We start from the raw sequence: 20,235 nt of genomic DNA, 5'->3' as shown, positions 1-20,235 counted from the left end.
CTATACAACACAATAAAAATATTGCTTAATATTAATAAAATAATAAAACTGTAAACATTAGCACGAAAAGAATGCTGCTCAAATTTAAAAAAATACTGAAATGTGATTTCTTACTCTGTACACTTATTTTTCTGAGCACTCCATTACAATGACATGTTGTTTAATAAAGCAGTTTTAAAACAACATTTATGTGAGCTTACACTACACATAATAATAAGCTAGTACAATCAAAACCAACTCAGACCAAACCCTTCAAAGACACAAGTGTGTGCCTTTCATTTAAGGAACAGGGAAGCTAATCGTGAGCTACATATTGCATGGTCAGTCATCCAACTCCAGCATCATCACGCACCTAAATACTTGGGAGTCACTCTCGATAGAACTCTGACATTCAAAACTCACTGCAAGAACACCAAAATGAAAATCTCCGCTCGAAACAACCTAATTCACAAACTAGCGGGGACACAGTGGGGATCACATCCACAAACTATTCGCTGTTCTGCAATGGCGCTGTGCTTTTCTACTGCTGAATATGCTTCTCCAGTCTGGTACAGGTCATCTCATGCCAGACAAGTAGACATTGCTCTCAACGAAACTTGCAGGTTGATCACAGGTTGCTTAAGACCTACCCCAACTGATAAGCTCTACTGCTTGGCTGGAATAGCACCACCATGGATACACAGAACAGTGGCTGCCAACAAGGAGAGACTGAATGTGGAACAGGACAGTTCCCATCCACTGCACAGACATAATCCACCACAGCAACGGCTGAGATCGCGAAAGAGCTTCCTGAGAGCATCCGAGAAGCTCACCATTTCACCAGAGAAGGCAAGGCTGGAGTTATGGAAGAAGTCGACACCTCACCTGAAGACGCCAGAAGCTGAAGAACTACCACCTGGACACAATGAGAGCTGGCTGGTGTGGAAATCTTTAAACAGATTATGATCAGGAGTTGGACGATCCAGAGACAACCTGAAGAGATGGGGCTTCATAACAGAAGATACGTCCTGTGATTTTGGACAAGAACAAACCACAAGCCACATGCTACAGTGCCTTTTGTGTCCTACATCCTGCACGAAGATTGATCTCCTGCAAGCCACTCCAAGTGCCTTGGAGGTTGCAAAGTACTGGGCACATGTAATATAAATACAATTTGTGTATATATATATGTACATATTTATTTATGTGTATGGGTACTGTAAATTTGTATGTTTCTGATTCGAGAATATACATAATAAATACATCTATAATCTCTTTATAAAAGCACTGAACTTGACAATACAGACCTTTTCAATAGTGTGTGAGATCTCCTGAAAATAATCAGTGGCTCTCTGCAATGCCACTTTGATGTCTTCTGTCACAAAGCTTGTACGGGGATCATTTAGTTCTTCCATGTACATGACTTTCAGATCTTTCAGGTTTACCTAGACAAATGTAACATTTTAACTGATGTTCACAGATTACAGCATGGCATATATTAGTAAAATGCCCAGTAACTACTCGTAACAACACTTGAATGAGTTCGACAAATATATACCTTCAAATCCAGCCTTAGCCTGCTTACATTGCCACCTAAAAGTACTTTAAGAAATGGCTTCAGGTCACATGCATATTTTGTCATAGGTCCTGCTGTAACCATTGTCTGGCCTTCTTCTCCAGTTCTAAATGTTAGCCCTTTCAGTGGTGTTAAGCCTGTAAAATAAAGAACTTAATACACTTATGAATTACTCAAAAACTTTAAAGATGTTCACATATGAAATTTCTTCCAAGCAATTTTAAGGAATGAATAACAAAGACAGTTGAATTTGTCACATGTGCACACAAATTCATTTAATGAAGGGACCAGAAAGTATAGCATCTCCAGTTTTAGTCTGGTATTTGTTGTTAATCATCAATAATTAAACGAAACAAAATTTCTGTACCCTTTACTACCAACTCAGTATAAATTACCCAAAAAATAGCTATTTTTAATGTCTCTGCATAAAGTGATTGAGTTTTCATCTTGAACATTGCTATGCGCTGAAAAAGCAAAACATCCAGAAGTAATTAAATAAGTGGAATTTGAATACAAACCATTTTCTTCTCAACATCAGCTGTCATTAGGGGTGGAACATTAGCTCATTTGAGTAAAGGAGGTGGTCATGTTTTTAAAGAAGGAACCTTGACAGCATGGTGACTCAGCAACACTATGGAAAAAATCAATAAACATAGGATTCTGCAACTTGCTTCTCCACAAAGGAAGTGTACCATTTTAAATACAGTGCCACACTGATCAGTTTGTGAAGAAATGATTAATTGTCTGGTAATGTACATTTGGCAACAGCACAGTTATTTTTCTTACAGGCTTTGAGAACATGCAATTGGAAACTTCCAAGAATTTTCCTCTAATGATGTAATAATTGCTTAATAGTATTTTTACATTAATATGTGAACACCACTTTTAATTCCATAAAAATACAGTACAAATACTTTTTGACACATAACTTACAAGAGTGAAATTTTATTATTTTAATATGATGAAATCATCAATGAAGTTGAATATTTTAAATGCTTAGGACTGGAGATAGAAACTCTGTCTTTGATTAATCACATTCAGGGTCCTGTGCAGAAATTTAGTACTGTGTTATCTTCACTACAAAAATTATCTCCTGTGATCTCTGACTATGAAATGTTTCTATGACATTTTTATCTGCTATGGTATCATATTTTTGGGCAATTGTGTGTCTGCACAAGGAAACTTATTAGCTCACAAAAGTGTGGTTAGAATGATCTGTGGCATCATGGAGGAAACTTTGCACAGTCTATTGTTGAAGTGTCTAGAAATTCTAATTTTGGTCATCTTCGTATAATCTGCATCTATAACATCTCATTTTGTGACCTTGGAGGTTGCATGTCATGCCAACTGGGAGGTGTTTCATGATGTTTTCAGAGCTAGGTTCAATTTTTCTTTCAACAAACTTGTACCTAATACACTGTTCCTCAACTCTGTAACAAATGTATAGCTCTGCAGCTACATACTCAATATATATTCAGTACTATTTTGATGTTTACTAGTCATGCTGACTTCTCCATTTGTCTGAGCACCCAAAGTGTTATAGAACAGCTGTTTTTCGGTCACTGCTCCATCTGATGTCAGAAATCCTACTGAGTCCTAGTGCTGCGAACAAAGAATTAGAGGCTATTAACCCTAGCACCACTAAGCTTGGATCTGTCACATGGATGTCTAAGGGGGGGGGGGGGGGTGCAAAAATTGCCCTCACATTCATTTCACTTTTTAATGTTTTGTTTGTTTTGATTATTTAATGAATAGGAATTTCTTTACTAGGTTGCAACACACTTTCCACAGTTATCAGGAACATTATAACATAAACAAATACAATAAATAAGGTCATGAATATGAGAAATATTAGTATATTTTTATCATGAAACTAACACTTCCATAGACATCAGACTTATATTACAAAATCATAAAAGAACATACAATAGCAAACCACAAATAAGAAAACAGAAAATCAAAGTCAGGAATTACAATTGAGTTTTTCCTTCCTACTCACTTTTTATTTCAAAAGCTTTGCATATGATTGTTTTTGCAGAATGAGTGGAACACACATACTTGGAACACCAGCAACAAACTATAGACACTTCTGTCATCTTGTCTTTTTTTTTTTTTTTTATTTATTTATTTATTGTTCCGTGGGACCACATTTAGGAGAAGTCTCCATGGTCATGGAACGAGTCAATACATGAAATTATAACACGATTGTAGAAACAGATAAAATGAAATATCAGAAACATATTCAGATGACAAGTCGTTAGTTTAAATAAAGAAAACCAAGAATGTAACACTGGAATTTGCTTAATTTTTTAGCTCTTCCAGGAGCTCCTCGACAGAATAGAAGGAGTGAGCCATGAGGAAACTCTTCAGTTTAGACTTAAAAGTGTTTGGGCTACTGCTAAGATTTTTGAGTTCTTGTGGTAGCATATTGAAAATTGATGCAGCAGAATACTGCACTCCTTTCTGCACAAGAGTCAAGGAAGTGCATTCCACATGCAGATTTGATTTCTGCCTAGTATTAACTGAGTGAAAGCTGCTAACTCTTGGGAATAAGCTAATATTGCTAACAACAAACGACATTAAAGAAAATACATACTGTGAGGGCAATGTCAAAATTCCCAGACTATTGAATAGGGGTCGACAAGAGGTTTTCGAACTTACACCATACATAGCTCGAATAGCCCGTTTTTGAGCCAAAAATACCCTTTTTGAATCAGAAGAATTACCCCAAAAAATAATACCATATGACATAAGCGTATGAAAATATGCGAAGTATACTTCTTTTCGTGTTGAAATGTCACTTATTTCAGATACTGTTCTAATGGTAAATAAAGCGGCATTTAGTTTCTGAACAAGATCCTGAACATGGGCTTTCCACAACAGCTTACTATCTATCCGTACGCCTAGGAACTTGAACTGTTCCGTCTCACTTATAACATGCCCATTCTGTCTGATTAAAATGTCAGTTCTTGTTGAATTGTGGGTTAGAAACTGTAAAAACTGAGTCTTACTGTGATTTAGCATCAAATTATTTTCCACAAGCCACGAACTTATATCATGAACTACATTATTTGATAATGTTTCAATATTACACACAAGATCCTTCACTACCAAGGTGGTGTCATCAGCAAACAGAAATATTTTTGAATCACCTGTAATACTAGAAGGCATATCATTTACATAAATAAGAAACAGCAGTGGCCCCAGCACCGACCCTTGGGGAACGCCCCATTTAACAGTGCCCCATTGGGACTGAACATCATTACCACTCTCAATATTGCGGAGGATTACCTTCTGCTTTCTGTTCTTAAAGTAGGAGGCGAACCAATTGTAAGCTACTCCCCTTACTCCATAATGTTCCAACTTCTGCAGTAATATTTTGTGGTCAACACAGTCAAAAGCCTTCGTTAAATCAAAGAAAACACCTAACGTTCGCAACCTTTTATTTAATCCGTCCAAAACCTCACAGAGAAAAGAGACTATAGCATTTTCAGTTGTTAAGCCATTTCTAAAACCAAACTGTACATTTGACAGCAAATTATGTGAATTTAAATGCTGCAGTAACCTTGTATATACAACCCTCTCGATAACTTTAGCAAACACCGATGGCATAGAAATAGGTCTATAATTGTCAACATTATCCCTGTCTCCCTTTTTATAAAGTGGCTTCACTACCGAGTACTTTAATCGGTCAGGAAACCGACCACTCCTAAAGGAAAAGTTACAGATATGGCTAAGTACTGAGCTAACATATGTGGAACAATACTTCAGTATTCTGCTAGATACCCCGTCATATCCATGAGAGTTCTTGGTCTTTAGTGATTTAATTATTAACTCAATCTCCCTCTTGTCAGTATCATGGAGGAGCATTTCAGGTAACAGTCTCGGAACACTTTTTTCTAAGAGCGCTATATGATTCCCTGTTGGGACTAGGTTTCTATTTAGTTCACCTGCTATATTCAGAAAGTGATTATTAAGTACTCTACATATATGCGACTTATCAGTAACACGGACATCCCCACTACGCACTGATTCTATATTCTCGACCTGTCTCTGCAGACCAGCCACTTCCTTTACGACTGACCATATGGTTTTAATTTTATCCTGAGACTTAGCTATTCTATCTGCATACCACATACTTTTTGCCTTCCTAATAACTTTTTTAAGCACCTTACAATACTGTTTGTAATGGGCTGCTGTATTTAGATTTTGACTGTTTCTAACGTTTTGATATAATTGCCACTTTGTTCTACAAGATATTCTTATCCCTTTAGTCAGCCACCCAGGCTGCCTGCTTGTGCTAGTACCCTGTTTTGAACGTTCTAACGGAAAACAACTTTCAAAGAGCATGAGAAAAGTCTTGAGGAAAGCATTATATTTATCGTCTACTGTATCAGCACTATAAACATCTTGCCACTCTTGTTCCTTGATAAGGTTTACAAAAGTCTGTACAGCAACTGGATCAGCTTTCCTAAAAAGTTGGTAACTATCTTTAACATGTGTTGCAGCACAAAAATCTTTTAGGCTTAAAATTTGTGCATCATGATCTGAAAGGCCATTCACCTTTTTGCTAACAGAATGCCCTTCTAATAATGACAAATGAACAAAAATATTGTCTATGGTTGTTCTACTGTTCCCTTGCACTCTCGTTGGAAAGAATACGGTTTGCATAAGATTATATGAATTGAGGAGGTCTACCAGCATCCTTTTCCTTGCACAATCACTTATACAATTAATATTGAAGTCACCACATATAACTAACTTTTTGTATTTCCTATAAAGTGAACCAAGAACCTCCTCTAGCTTTAGCAAAAAAGTTGTGAAATCGGAGTCTGGGGATCTATAAATAACAACAGTAAGAAGTTTAGCTCCACTAAATTTAACCACACCTGCACAACATTCAAACACCTTTTCAGTGCAGTACTTTGAAACATCAATTGACTCAAATGGGATACCGTTTTTCACATACATGGCTACTCCCCCACACCGCAAAGAGCTCCTAGAAAAGCTGCCAGCCAACCTGTATCCTGGTAAAGGAAGCCTCTGAATTATCTCCTTATTTAAGAAGTGTTCAGATATACCAATAATTTCAGAGTCAACATCTATAAGCAGTTCACTAACTTTATCTCTAATACCTTGTATATTTTGATGAAATATACTAATTCCCTCATTAATCGGATACCCAAGCTTTGTAGAAAGTGGCTTCTTTGTTAGAGAGACTTCCCTTAAGCAGGAATACCTATCAGCTGACTTCAATCTAAAAAAGGTACAGCTCTAACACCCACAACTACCGGAATTTTCCCATGAGTGATCCCACCACCCCCACCTATGCTGTCACCTACAAGTTTTGCCAACCTCCCCTTCCCATACCTGTTGAGGTGCAGGCCATGTCTAGTGAAACCCGTCCTACTGATAGACTCCACCGACACCACTGAAATGTGACTCATGCCTTCTGTCATCAGCGCACCCCCAAGTCTCATGTTATTACGCCTGACGGCTGTATTAAGATGAGGCCGATCGTGACGCTGAAACAGTTCCACGAAATGCACATTCGTGTTGCCAGTCTGAGTGGCTATCTTTTCTATTTCCTTTTTAGAGTTTTTACGGTTTTTACTCTTGAAACAGATGTGACATCTTCCTCTTGATTAAAATCCAACAGATTGAACAGTTGCAGAAATGCTGGGCAGCATTTTCCCTGGAGCACTTTCCATCGCACAGATGATAGGCTTTTGTAAACCCATGATATTCTTTGCTCTCTCTTCCACAGCTCGCCTAATGAGCTATTGACCTAATTCTAGCAGATACAGCCTTCTTACATTATGCTGCTTCTACTCCAGTTTGGGTTATTTATCATGAAAATTGTTCCAGCACTGAGACAGGCAATATCTATCAAGGTGAAAAAGAGAGGTAATGGCCACCTTCTCATTCCTCGTTTTACTGAATGATGTTGCGTCATTTGATCAATGCTGTCTATGCCCCCTTTGGTTTCATTGTGGTAGAGATTGATGTTTGACTTCTTTTTCTCTGTCAACTCATCCACCTTGTTATCATTGTGTTGTGTGGAAAGAAGTAGGAGATTCTTAGTAGGCTTCAGTTTGGAGATGTATGAAACCAAGGTAACTGGTGCATTGCCTGTTTTCGGATCTGTGAATAAGAACTTAGAGCAATATAGCTCTCAACCCTTGTCTTCTTTAGCTGTTCTGGTACGTGTTTTCTGTTACTCTTCAGTGTATCCATCAAAGTTAACTTGTCATCATTGTAAAGCCCCTCGTCTATGTCTATAGATGTATAATAACGATCTGTTGTTATATTGTGAGACCTTAACTTTTCCCGGCAAATCGAATGTTCAAATAACTTACGGGTTTGCTGCCGGGTGACGTCATCGGACACCGCCGATATTTCGGCAGGAGCACACCTTGCCATTCTCAAGGCACAAATACAAGGAAGAAAAAATGTGCAAGCAAATTTAATACCTCGGTTCATCGAGAAAAAACAAGGAAGATACCACACACAGAACAAGTGTCAACACAACCAAAGATAACCAACGTCAGAAATATCGATGGTTACTATTAATCAACAGGTGAGGTAGCACTAATTTTGTCCCTCTGTTTTTTGAGGAAAGAGAGAGCCGGATTCCAAGCAGCATTTAAACAAAATCCACCATCTCTGTTAATAAGGTTGCTTGATAGTCTGATTTCAACAGCTTCCTTAATAACACTATCCCAATAGTTTGACGTGCAAGCCAGAATCTCCGTGTTGTTGTATTCCATAGGATGACCGGTGTCAAGGCAATGTTCTGCAATAGTGGGTTTGCTCGGCTGTTGTAAGCGTGTGTGACGCTTATGTTCAATACACCGGTCTTCCACAGTCCTGATTGTCTGACCAATATATGACTTGCCACAACTGCAAGGAATACGATAGACCCCAGCCTTACGCAAACCAAGATCATCTTTTACAGACGCCAACAGGGCCTTAATCTTGGAAGGTGGTCGAAAAACACATTTCACATCATATTTCCGTAAAATACAGCCAATCCTGTTGGAAATGCTTCCTGCGTAAGGCAAAAAGGCCATAGACTTAGGTGCCACTTCGTTGCTATCGTCCCTCACCCGTTGCGCAGAAGGCTGATGGCGCAACGCACATTTGATCTGCCTCTCACTATAACCATTCTGACGAAAGGTGACTTCGAGATGTGCTAGCTCAGCTGCCAAACTTTCAGGGTCTGAGATAACGTGGGCCCTGTGAACCAAGGTGCGAAGTACTCCTTCATGCTGAGCTGGATGGTGACAACTATCAGCTCACAGATACAAGTCGGTGTGGGTGGGCTTCCTATAAACAGAATGTCCCTACGTACCATCAGTCTTCCTTTTGACCAAAACATCAAGGAAGGGAAGGCATCCATTCTTTTCCACCTCCATAGTGAACTGAATATTCGGGTGGATTGAATTCAGATGTTCCAAAAACCGGTTTAAATTCTTGCTACCATGAGGCCACACAACAAAAGTATCATCTACATATCTGAAGAAACAATCAGGTTTCAAGGTCGCTGACTCCAATGCACGTTCCTCAAAGTTCTCCATAAACAAATTGGCCACAATAGGTGACAACGGGCTTCCCATTGCAACTCCATCAGCCTGTTCGTAGTACTGACCATTGAATAAAAAGTAAGTGGAAGTCAGCACATGTCGAATCAAATTTGTTAATTCGACACCAAACTTAACCTCAATTAGCTGCAACGAATGAGAGAGAGGAACACGAGTGAAAAGAGAAACCACATCAAAACTGACTAAAATATCAGAGTCATTCAAATGCAATCCCTGCAATCGACGTAAGAAATCTGCTGTTTATCAGGGGATGAACTCCATGAACTTGATTCATTTTCAATTGATGTGTCACTATCATATGTCACAACTGTATCATCTTCTTTGGGATCACTTTCATCACCTTCACTTGCTTTATTTATTATAGCTGACACCTCTTCATCTGTGAGAAACCTCTGATACTGGTGATACATTTTATTAGAACTGTGAGTAATGTACAACTGCTCGAACAACAAAGGAGATTTATTTCAAAACAACAATGGCAACACAATACAGTGGTCAGAAACTGCATTTCTTTCTGCCATATTGGGGAGGGGGGGGGGGGGGGGGAGGGGGCAAAAACTGCTCGCATTTAAATTAAATATAATAGGCGGATTTAAATAATTCACAAAAATTATAAAACCATGACAGCACATACTGTAGATATTTTTACACAACTACCTAAATTCTTGCTTCTTCACTCCAACAAATAGATATATTACACAAATAAAACAAATATTGTGGGCAATTTTTGCCCCCCCCCCTCCCCCTTTGTGGTGCTACGGTTAATTATATGGCACAGCAGAATGATTATTCATGTTAAGTTCTCAATGATTTGTTTCGAAAAATAAAACAAAAAAGGATTAAAGGAAAACAGATTGTAAAATCCCTTACTTCTGCCCCATATCCAATAAACTATGGAGAAGTTTGAGATCTGTCTGTGTTATTCCCATCTTTTTTGTACCTAAAAATAATGAGCACCTTCGAGGCCAGCATGAAGAGCATGTTGTTGGCCCATATCATAATGTTGATATTTTCAGAGAACATGGTACCACTCATAATTGTAAGTCAACTTTGGCACTGCTTTTGGTTCGCAATATGCACAGACTCCATAACATTAAGAATGACTTAGAAATCTCACATATACAGTAAAAAGGACTGGTCCTTAACATTTTGGAAGAGTTAAAAATCATGAAGTGCAAGTTGCAACATCCAGACACTAGCCTCACTGAGAAACTCATTAACTATCTACAATGTCTGCACCAGTCTCCACTATAGCAGGTGGTCAGATTTGGCCATCTTTGTGTTATTTGCATCCATAACATCTCATCCCCCAATCTTAGAGGTTTTGTTTCATGCATGTTGGGAGGTGTTGCATAATGTTTTTAGGTTCAGTTTTTCTATTAACAGCTTTGTACATAATATAATGCTCCTCAGCTTTGAACTAATGTGTAACTCTGCAGCCGTGTATATATATTCAGTATTTCTTTGTGTTTACTAATCACACTGACTTCTCCTTCACTGGAGATTTTGTGCTATCTGCATCCATAGCATTGTATTCTTAAGGTGAAGTGTATATATACTGGACATATCTTCCACTATTATGTTTAATTTGTGAAATGTTGGTTTGGTCTATTTCATAACATATTTTTATTATTTTTATTGTTATTTCTAGACGATTTCATTATACATTTTTATTATTTTTATTTCTTGACAATTGCATTATACACTGTATGTTTTGCTGTTACTGTTTGTTCTGTACCAGACCTGTCTTAGTTAATGCCACTCATGCGGTAATATGGTTTTAGCACTATTAAAGCAGATGGCATCTGGGAGAAAATGTGGGGTTGCAATCATGTTGTTAGCTATAATTTCTTTGGTTGTCCCTCTAACCCTCGGCATTAGTTCTGGGGATGGCCACCCTATGACATGTGTGTCCTGAGATGCCTCATTGTGGTTCAAGCGGCAGTCTATTGACAGGTCTTGTTGGATATCCATGGCATGTGGCAGGTGGGACACTTATATAGTAAGCTACTTTGGAGGTTCACAAATTGGAATTCTGCAGTATTTATGCCTTAATATTTCATTCTTAAGCCAATGCCATGTGTCTGGCCATTCATAGTCAGTTCCTAGGCTACATCAGTCTGGCAATGAGTGTTTATTTTGTTGATTCATTCATGGGTTTTTTTTTTTTTTTTTTTTTTTTTTACAGTGTGGTACTGGCTAGCTTGAAGAACATTTTCATGCCTCACCTGCACACGATCTCACTTGCTACTTGATAAATTTATTGGATTTTTTTTATATGACTGGTATGATTTTCTGTTATGCAATCTAGGCAGGACCTGATATTCATATTTGTATGGAACCTGTTAATGTTAATTTTATAGAGTTTACTTCATTTTTTGTTCTGCCTGAAGATGGAATTTACATCCTGAAACCTGAGTCATGTGTAAAATTTTATCCAAAATAAAGGATTTTACGACCATTGTGGATGCCCCACAAAGACTATACAACAGACTTTCTTGATTTGGAACTTTCACATTCTTTGTAGCTTACGAAGTATCTCTGTGGGTGCTCACATTCTGCAATCAGTGCTATGTTTTACCCTTTTCAATTGCATTCCTTCATTTTGGGGACAGTGTCAATGGCATAATTCTTAAAAAAAAACCTTTTATACATCTATAATGGTCAAAATATATGTAGAGTACTCATAATTTTTACACTATAATAACTGGAGGTGATCCAAGAGGTGAATTGCATCTTGTGAATGAGTTTTCAGTCACTTAAGACAGAAACACAAAAATAATTTAGATAGTTATTGATTTATGATGTTTAATTTGCAGTTGGTGCATCTGAGTATTATCAGTAACTACACTCCAGTTTGTAAACCTAGTTACTGAAATGGGGAATAAAACTCATTGGCCTATAATTTTGGTATTCTGACCCTCAGCAGCTAAGTCTTTGAGCATCAAGCTGTACTAACTTCTGTGCCCTCTCAAAAATCCGATCAGCTGCAGAAATGCATTCTTCCTGCTGGTAGCATAACAAACTTGGCAACAACACAGAATTTTTTGGAATCTCTGTGAGTGTAGAGTTACTTCCTGGCAGCACAGAATTATCCTGCTAAATTCAATAGATATTTTCTTGACATTTCCGTTGAGAAATATGAGTGATTTTCACTCAAGGAGTGACATCAGTTTATAAACGTATAGTTTTGAGGCCATGAAGGTCATTTTACTCAGAAATTGCAAATAATATTGCATTTACATTGTGAGTTATCTGTCCTAGCTACCACTGGGGCAATAAGGGAGACATGAATGCACTGGCTTGTTTCAGTCTCAATGGACACCAGGCTGTGATATTTCTTTGATAGAACTACAAGCAGCCATATCGGAAATCAGTATGGAAATTCTAAGATAACTTGTTCATCATAAGTCTTCTCAACACTTACATCATACCATAGTCCAAGGGCAAAAAAATTATGATACTATACAATTAGAAATGCCTTTTTTCTGTTTCTGCCAACACAGTTTTTGGTTTTTATGAATACACAATTCTATTTATGAAACTGTGGCACTGTGTAATTTATTAACTGGGTTTCTTTATGAAGCTACTCCAACCTCCACATTTCCATACTTTAACTTTTTTCAGGAGAGCACAACAACAAAGACCATTTCAAACTTCAAAGTGCCTAATATCTTACTAACTCATGTCAATTTAGGCATGCTTGTGTTACAGGTGCAATTTATTGGTGCAGTGCATATTTTAACACTGTTTTTCAATTACTTTCTTGAACATAACAGAAATCATAAGAGAGAAGTTAATCTCAAAAATATATTATCACAGATTGTCTAAAACAGTTTGACAATGCTCACCTACTCGACAAATTCCACACCTAGTTGATAGATGCCACCAAGCCAGGTTTGGAATTCATTTTCATCCAGAAAGTAATTTTCTTATGGCTGTTTGACAAGGAGTGGAAAAGGCAAACATCAAAATCAGAAGAATAAGTGTGTGAGGAGTGCCTTCCCATACAAACTCCTGGACAGTTCTGTTTGTAAAATCAGCAGAGTAAATGGGGGCAGTTATCATGCAACAGCAACACTTGATACAGTTTTGTTGGCCATTTTTCTTATACTGTGTGACTGAAAGATTTCTCAGTTATTGCCAAAAATGCCAGCTGTGATGGACACATCCCTGCCAAGTAGTTTGTAGTGCACAACACCCTTTTTGTGCCACCAGGTGCAAAATATTATCTGGTTACACTGCCTGTTGCTCAAGGAAATGTCTTTCATTACATTTCAGCCATTAATTTCTTCTTGACAAATTATCATAAAGGCATCACAATTTGTCAACAATAATAATATTGCATAGAAATGTTCAATGAGTGAACTGATGATGTTCAAGAAAATTTATATGTTGTTTTTTAGTTAGAGCATGCAGTTCTCTTTCGCCCAACTTCTGGACCTTGCCTATTGAATTCAAGTGTCACACAAAGGTTAAATGGTTACAGTTCATTACACATGTCAACTATTAGGACTTCCTGAATACGGAAAATCATTCATGTCAAAATGATCTTTCTTGAAACAAGAAAATCCTATTCTGATGTGATCTGCCCAATACCACTCACCCCATACACGAAACAAATGTTTCAAGCTGTCTCCGCTGCCTTCATTCCTCTGTTAAGTCCAGAGCGAACAATATTCCACAAATGTTACACCACTTTCCACTTTTAACTATTCTATAATGCTTAAACAATACTTAGTAGATTCAAGTATGCAAAATCAAATATATAACTGCAAGATAAATACTAGAACTTCAGAGAAACATAAATGCATGTGTTCCTGAATTTTTTTCACTTGGCTCATCAAATTTATTTCACACAGATCATCAAACTGACACAATAAACAATTTTATGCTGGTCAATGAGACAGCAGAAACTTATGCAAGGTTCATTTGTCACGATCACCTGGGCAGATGCCTGATGGCGTCAGGCAGCCAGTGGTAGGTGGCTGGTGACGACTATATGGAAAAAATGTTTCTAGTAGTTACTGGTGAGTAAAAAAGTGAAGCACATGAAGTTCCACCAGGCTTACTTTCAGTAGGCAGCCAAAAAGCAGTTTTAAGAAATAACGGATAGGGTGAACTTGAACTCGCAAATTAGTGTCTACATAGTGCAGCACTTACCACGAGCAGATACAGCATCACAATGTCTCGAGTGGATGACAAAAGTGATTGATTGATTGACTGATAGATTTTAACAGGGAAGCTAAAACAGCTTAGGTCTGATCCGCCACTGCCCGCACCGAAACTAGGTTTATTGTATGGTATCACTCCCTATATACCTAGTAAAAGCCAACCAGTGCCCTTAAATAGTGCAAGGAGTCCCTCTACCAAGACGACAAAATTACCTCTGTGAACTTCCACATCCTACCATGCTGTCAGATTATGCAGACAGCCAACAAAATAAGTTACAGAAATATTATTTAACCAGTTTATGAGGTAAATGCCCCATCTTATGTAATATTTTGCACTTGAAAACTGGAAAATTTGTTTTACTGTTCTTTTACTTGAATAACTTTGTATGATGTTCAATAACATTAATAAAAATTATGACTGTTTTATTTTTATTTCTAGATACAGTGAAAGACAGCAGGAAAAATAGGAAACTTCACACTAAGTGATAGTGAAAAATTGTATACAGTTTTTCCCAACTGCTTCACAGCAAGCTATATGATCATTTACCAGTAATTTTAAACATATTTGAAAGAATGAACTACGGTTTCTCATACTATGATTTCACATACCAGTAACTGACCAACACCACATTACATTGTTACTTACCCGTTGTTGGCTTATGACCGAAAATACCACAACAACATGCTGGAATTCGAATGGAACCACCAATGTCTGTGCCTATACCTAATGGAGAAGCAGCTGCAGCAATGAGACTTGCCTGTTAGAAATACAAAAAAAGTGTCAAGAAATTATTCATAAACATATTTATGGATTCTTCCGTTGCTTCTTGATAGAACATTTCCACTTTCTAATAACAAAATGTAACCTCCAACGAAAACACTGCTGTTGTACAACCAACAATTAGTGTCCAGTGCAACTGTTCACAACAAATACCAAAAAAATTGTAATTTTGTAATAACGTGTATTCTAAATAATTCTAATTGTTGTCATACATGCTACTGACAAACCATAACATGTGATTTATTATGTTAAAGAACAGTTTTACAGAACAAGAAGTCAAAAGACACGTTTGACAATTCCAAAGACAATATACCACAATTGAAGATCTTATGTAAGTGCGTGGTATCTTAATCCAGAATGTTTGGTTCGTAAGAACACAAGCTCCTTGTAACCAATAGCCAGTAGTTATCTGAAGATGACCTAATAAGCCAAAAACTAGTTCATACAAATAAAAATCAGTAGAACAAAAAAACCACCAAAGTGTTATTCAACCCTCAATATTAATATGCAGTTTACGCACTATTATTACACAGGGTGTTACAAAAAGGTACGGCCAAACTTTCAGGAAACATTCCTCACACACAAAGAAAGAAAATATGTTATGTGGACATGTGTTCGGATATGCTTACTTTCCATGTTAGAGCTCATTTTATTACTTCTCTTCAAATCACATTAATCATGGAATGGAAACACACAGCAACAGAACGTACCAGCGTGACTTCAAACACTTTGTTACAGGAAATGTTCAAAATGTCCTCCGTTAGCGAGGATACATGCATCCACCCTCTGTCGCATGGAATCCCTGATGCGATGATGCAGCCCTGGAGAATGGCGTATTGTATCACAGCCATTCACAATACGAGAACGAAGAGTCTCTACATTTGGTACTGGGGTTGCGTAGACAAGAGCTTTCAAATGCCCCCATAAATGAAAGTCAAGAGGGTTGAGGTCAGGAGAGTGTGGAGGCCGTGGAATTGGTCCACCTCTACCAATCCATTGGTCACCGAATCTGTGGTTGAGAAGCGTACGAACACTTCGACAGAAGTGTGCAGGAGCTTCATCGTACATGAACCACATGTTGTGTCGTACTTGTAAAAGCACATGTTCTAGCAGCACAGGTAGAGTATCCCGTATGAAATCATGATAACGTGCTCCATTGAGTGTAGGTGGAAGAACATGGGGCCCAATCAAGACATTACCAACAATGCCTGCCCAAACGTTCACAGAAAATCTGTGTTGATGATGTGATTGCACAATTGCGTGTGTTGATTGTGAAAATTTACAATTTGATCATGTTGGAATGAAGCCTCATCCAGAAAGAGAACATTTGCACTGAAATGAGGATTGACACATTGTTGGATGAACCATTCGCAGAAGTGTACCCGTGGAGGCCAATCAGCTGCTGATAGTGCCTGCACACACTGTACATGGTACGGAAACAACTGGTTCTCCCGTAGCACTCTCCATACAGTGACGTGGTCAACGTTACCTTGTACAGCAGCAACTTCTATGACGCTGACATTAGGGCTATCGTCAACTGCATGAAGAATTGCCTCGTCCATTGCAGGTGTCCTCATCATTCTAGGTCTTCCTCAGTCGCGAGTCATAGGCTGGAATGTTCCAAGCTCCCTAAGACGCCAATCAATTGCTTCGAACGTCTTTCTGTCGGGACACCTTCGTTCTGGAAATCTGTCTCGATATAAACGTACCGCGCCATGGCTATTGCCCCTTGCTAATCCATACATCAAATGGCATCTGCCAACTCCACATTTGTAAACATTGCACTGACTGCAAAACCACGTTCGTGATGAACACTAACCTGTTGATGCTACGTATTGATGTGCTTGATGCTAGTACTGTAGAGCAATGAGTCGCATGTCAACACAAGCATCGAAGTCAACATTACCTTCCTTCAATTGGGCCAACTGGTGGTGAATCGAGGAAGTACAGTACATACTGACGAAACTAAAATGAGCTCCAACATGGAAATTAAGCATTTCCGGACACATGTCCACATAACATCTATTCTTTATTTGTGTGTGAGGAATGTTTACTGAAAGTTTGGCTGTACCTTTTTGTAACACCCTGTATAATGATAAATGATCAATATATTATCAAAAATATTTCCTTCCCACTGCAAAGAATACCACACACTCACTACAGATTGGCACCATAGTAACATGAACCAAAACAAGAAGAAAGTGTCTAGTAAACCTGAGGTCTAAAATACATACGTTACAAGCTATGAGCACATGTTCAGCAGAAGAGATATGATTCACTGTGGAAAAGATGAACAAGTATTTGTAGCTCTTAAGGTATGCATTTCAGAGCCTGTTTTGCTGGGCATAAAGTTAAGAATTGGTGGGTCTCATTCACGACAAGAAAAATTACAGAAATTCAACAAAGAATGCTGAAAAAAGTGCAGTTTTATTTTAACATTCTGCTGAAATGATGTCCACTCAAATGAGATTTGCAATAACATTTATTCATTCACCAAGAACAATTTTTGTCAAATTCTTGTACTTATAGTCAGTCATTTAATTAACTTGTTAGCTCTGCCAATAAATGGAATGGCCTGAATATTTATTTATAACCACCTGCAACACCAAAACAACCAAGTAATCCTAAGAGACAACTAGAAAAGTGAGAATGATTTTTTTTCCCTTTTGTGCATTATATTATGCTTATGTTGGTGAAAATGTTCCATGTATCACACAAATTGGGTATACATAAACCAATGTCACATAGATATTTGCCTGATGACAGTCCCACAATAAAGGCCAGCAGGTAACTGACACCAACAGTTGATATTCAATAGAAAAAATATGCAGGTATATAATTTTGCTTTTGTTTGCAAAAACCTTCCAAAGAAGTTTACAAACTACTGTATTGCTGCAGATATATCATGAAAATGTTCTTCCACACGCTGTTTGTTCAGAATTGAGCAATGACCTTTATTATAATGGATCACATTCACCAGTCACAACAGTGAACATGATCATGAACAACACAGCACTTTCCCCTATGATAGTAAAGATCACAGAGTACTGATCGGTACACCACAGATATACTGGATATTTAGCATGGCATTAAATTTCCAAATTTCTGTGCACAATGAGTGAGAAGACTCTTCATACATAAACAAAAGATGTAGAAAGCTCCAAATGAATATTGAGGTATGGCCAAGCCAAAGCCAATTTTACAATTAATGTTGACATTTGCTTTGTATGAGGCTGTCAAAGCAAACAATGCAAGAAAGAGAATGAGCATACAGTTTAAAAAAGTTAAAACAAAATGCAATATTTTCAGTATCTGAAAAATAATTCAGCTCAATGTGGCACATTACTCTGTTACTCAGAATGAATCAATTTGCCTAGACAAATGACAAATTTTTCTGAATATTAGTTATTCTGTAAATTTGCATCATCTAATTTTGTTTTTCTGAGATGCTCTACCTTCTGTATGGGTCTATGGAATGAACATTGTATCTAATGTAATCGAAATACCTTTTATGACACATCATAACTTACTAACATAAATTATCAACATATCTGAAAGTGCCCAACATTAATTCTGCTTTACAGCAAAATGCAGTTATCAATTTTTTTTTACTGTGTTGCAGGGTTTATTGTCCATATAACATTTACATTCTGAAGGGATAACTGCAATCACTTAGCAAGAATAAAAAAAAAAATGTGCAATAGTATGGCACAAAATGTCCGTACACTGCATAAGTGGAAGTCTGGCATCTTTCTTTATTTCCCCAATTTTTCATTCAGTCTAGTCAACAGCTTTCCTGTGTTGTTGAAAACAAAAGTTGAAAAAAATCTACATATCACACAGTATTGCATGCAATAATGCATTATTTCATTTGGAGCTACAGGAGATGATATTCAGACACAAAGGGAACAGTAGCGCGCGCGCGCGCGCGCGCGCGCACGCACACACACACACACACACACACACACACACACACACACACACACACACACACACACACAGAGAGAGAGAGAGAGAGAGAGAGAGAGAGAGAGAGAGAGAGAGAGAGAGATAGATATCCTTCCATGTATTACCTCACCGCCAGATGATCCACCAACACTTCTTCTCGTGTCGTATGGGTTTTTGGTTTGTCCAATAACATTATTACGAGTTTCAGACCATAAGTTTAATTCAGGCACATTTGTAACTGCCAATAATATTGCACCAGCATTTTTCATCAGTGCTACTACATCAGCATCTTCAGTTGCCTTCACATCACTGCGAGACACTATGCCCATTGTATGCAACAACCCTAAAAGGAAAGATGTTTCTTGGTATATTTAAAAGATTTAATATAACAGCACATGCTACAGGACTGACATACATAATATAATAAAAACAATAAACTCTCTTAAGAAAAAGCAAGAATCTGCAATTTTTACAATTACATAACTCAGGTAATATGCAGAATAAGCACATTATGAAGTCTGGATCCACAGAGTTGACAAGTAAGATGACCAATGAACCCTTCAGTGCAGATGCACATTCAGCTGAAATTCTGATGGGAATCGGTGAGATGCCATGAGTAATGAGGCCAATTGGCAGGGTACTACATCAGTAATGTGTGGAATAAGTCGAAAATTTGAGTCCGACAGGAGACTTGATAGGGTAGTCCATGCTGTTGTGGTGACCACTGGGTCCTGTTGGCATAGTGGTCAGCACATCCACCTACCTTTTTTTATAGAAAGCAGGAGACCACTGTTTGAATCCCAGCCCGGCACAAATTTTCAGCTTGCCCCACTGATATAAATCAATGCTCACTGGCGTCTAATGTCTTTAATTCTGTGTGTCTTGATTCATAGTGGCTGCAGGATAAAAATGGTGCCCGTTCTTTTGCACACATCCAAAATCCTCTATAATTGTCACGGTTAATACCACAATGCAGTGTGAGAGTGATGAGGATGATGAGGCAGACACTGTACCAATAATGAGTCACACCGATGGCTATGCTAAATGTGAGGCTGCCATGCGTTACGTGGAACAACAACCTGCGGTAAAACCAACACTACCACGAGGGAAAGTTGTAGCTTCACCAAACAAAAGGCACTCCACCATTATTTCATGAAGTAAACTCTTACCAGA

At 37.9% G+C, this 20,235-nt stretch overlaps 1 protein-coding gene across 3 annotated transcripts in view; it reads right to left on the bottom strand.

The window, feature by feature from the left end:
* The window catches only part of LOC126457774 (fatty-acid amide hydrolase 2), a 104,765-nt gene that overhangs the window by 29,286 nt on the left and 55,244 nt on the right, over positions 1–20,235 (bottom strand). For all 3 annotated transcript variants that reach the window (XM_050094353.1, XM_050094354.1, XM_050094355.1), the window contains exons 4-7: positions 19,188–19,405; positions 14,980–15,091; positions 1,538–1,692; positions 1,287–1,424 (exon numbers count right to left, since the gene is read on the bottom strand). In XM_050094353.1, the coding sequence (XP_049950310.1) occupies positions 1,287–1,424; positions 1,538–1,692; positions 14,980–15,091; positions 19,188–19,405 (623 nt within the window). The remainder of the gene's footprint in view (positions 1–1,286; positions 1,425–1,537; positions 1,693–14,979; positions 15,092–19,187; positions 19,406–20,235) is intronic.

Source organism: Schistocerca serialis, chromosome 2 (genome assembly GCF_023864345.2).
Source record: "Schistocerca serialis cubense isolate TAMUIC-IGC-003099 chromosome 2, iqSchSeri2.2, whole genome shotgun sequence".
NCBI lineage: Eukaryota > Metazoa > Arthropoda > Insecta > Orthoptera > Acrididae > Schistocerca > Schistocerca serialis.
Note: the sequence above shows the minus strand (reverse complement) of the source record. Positions and strands in the feature narration are given on the sequence as shown.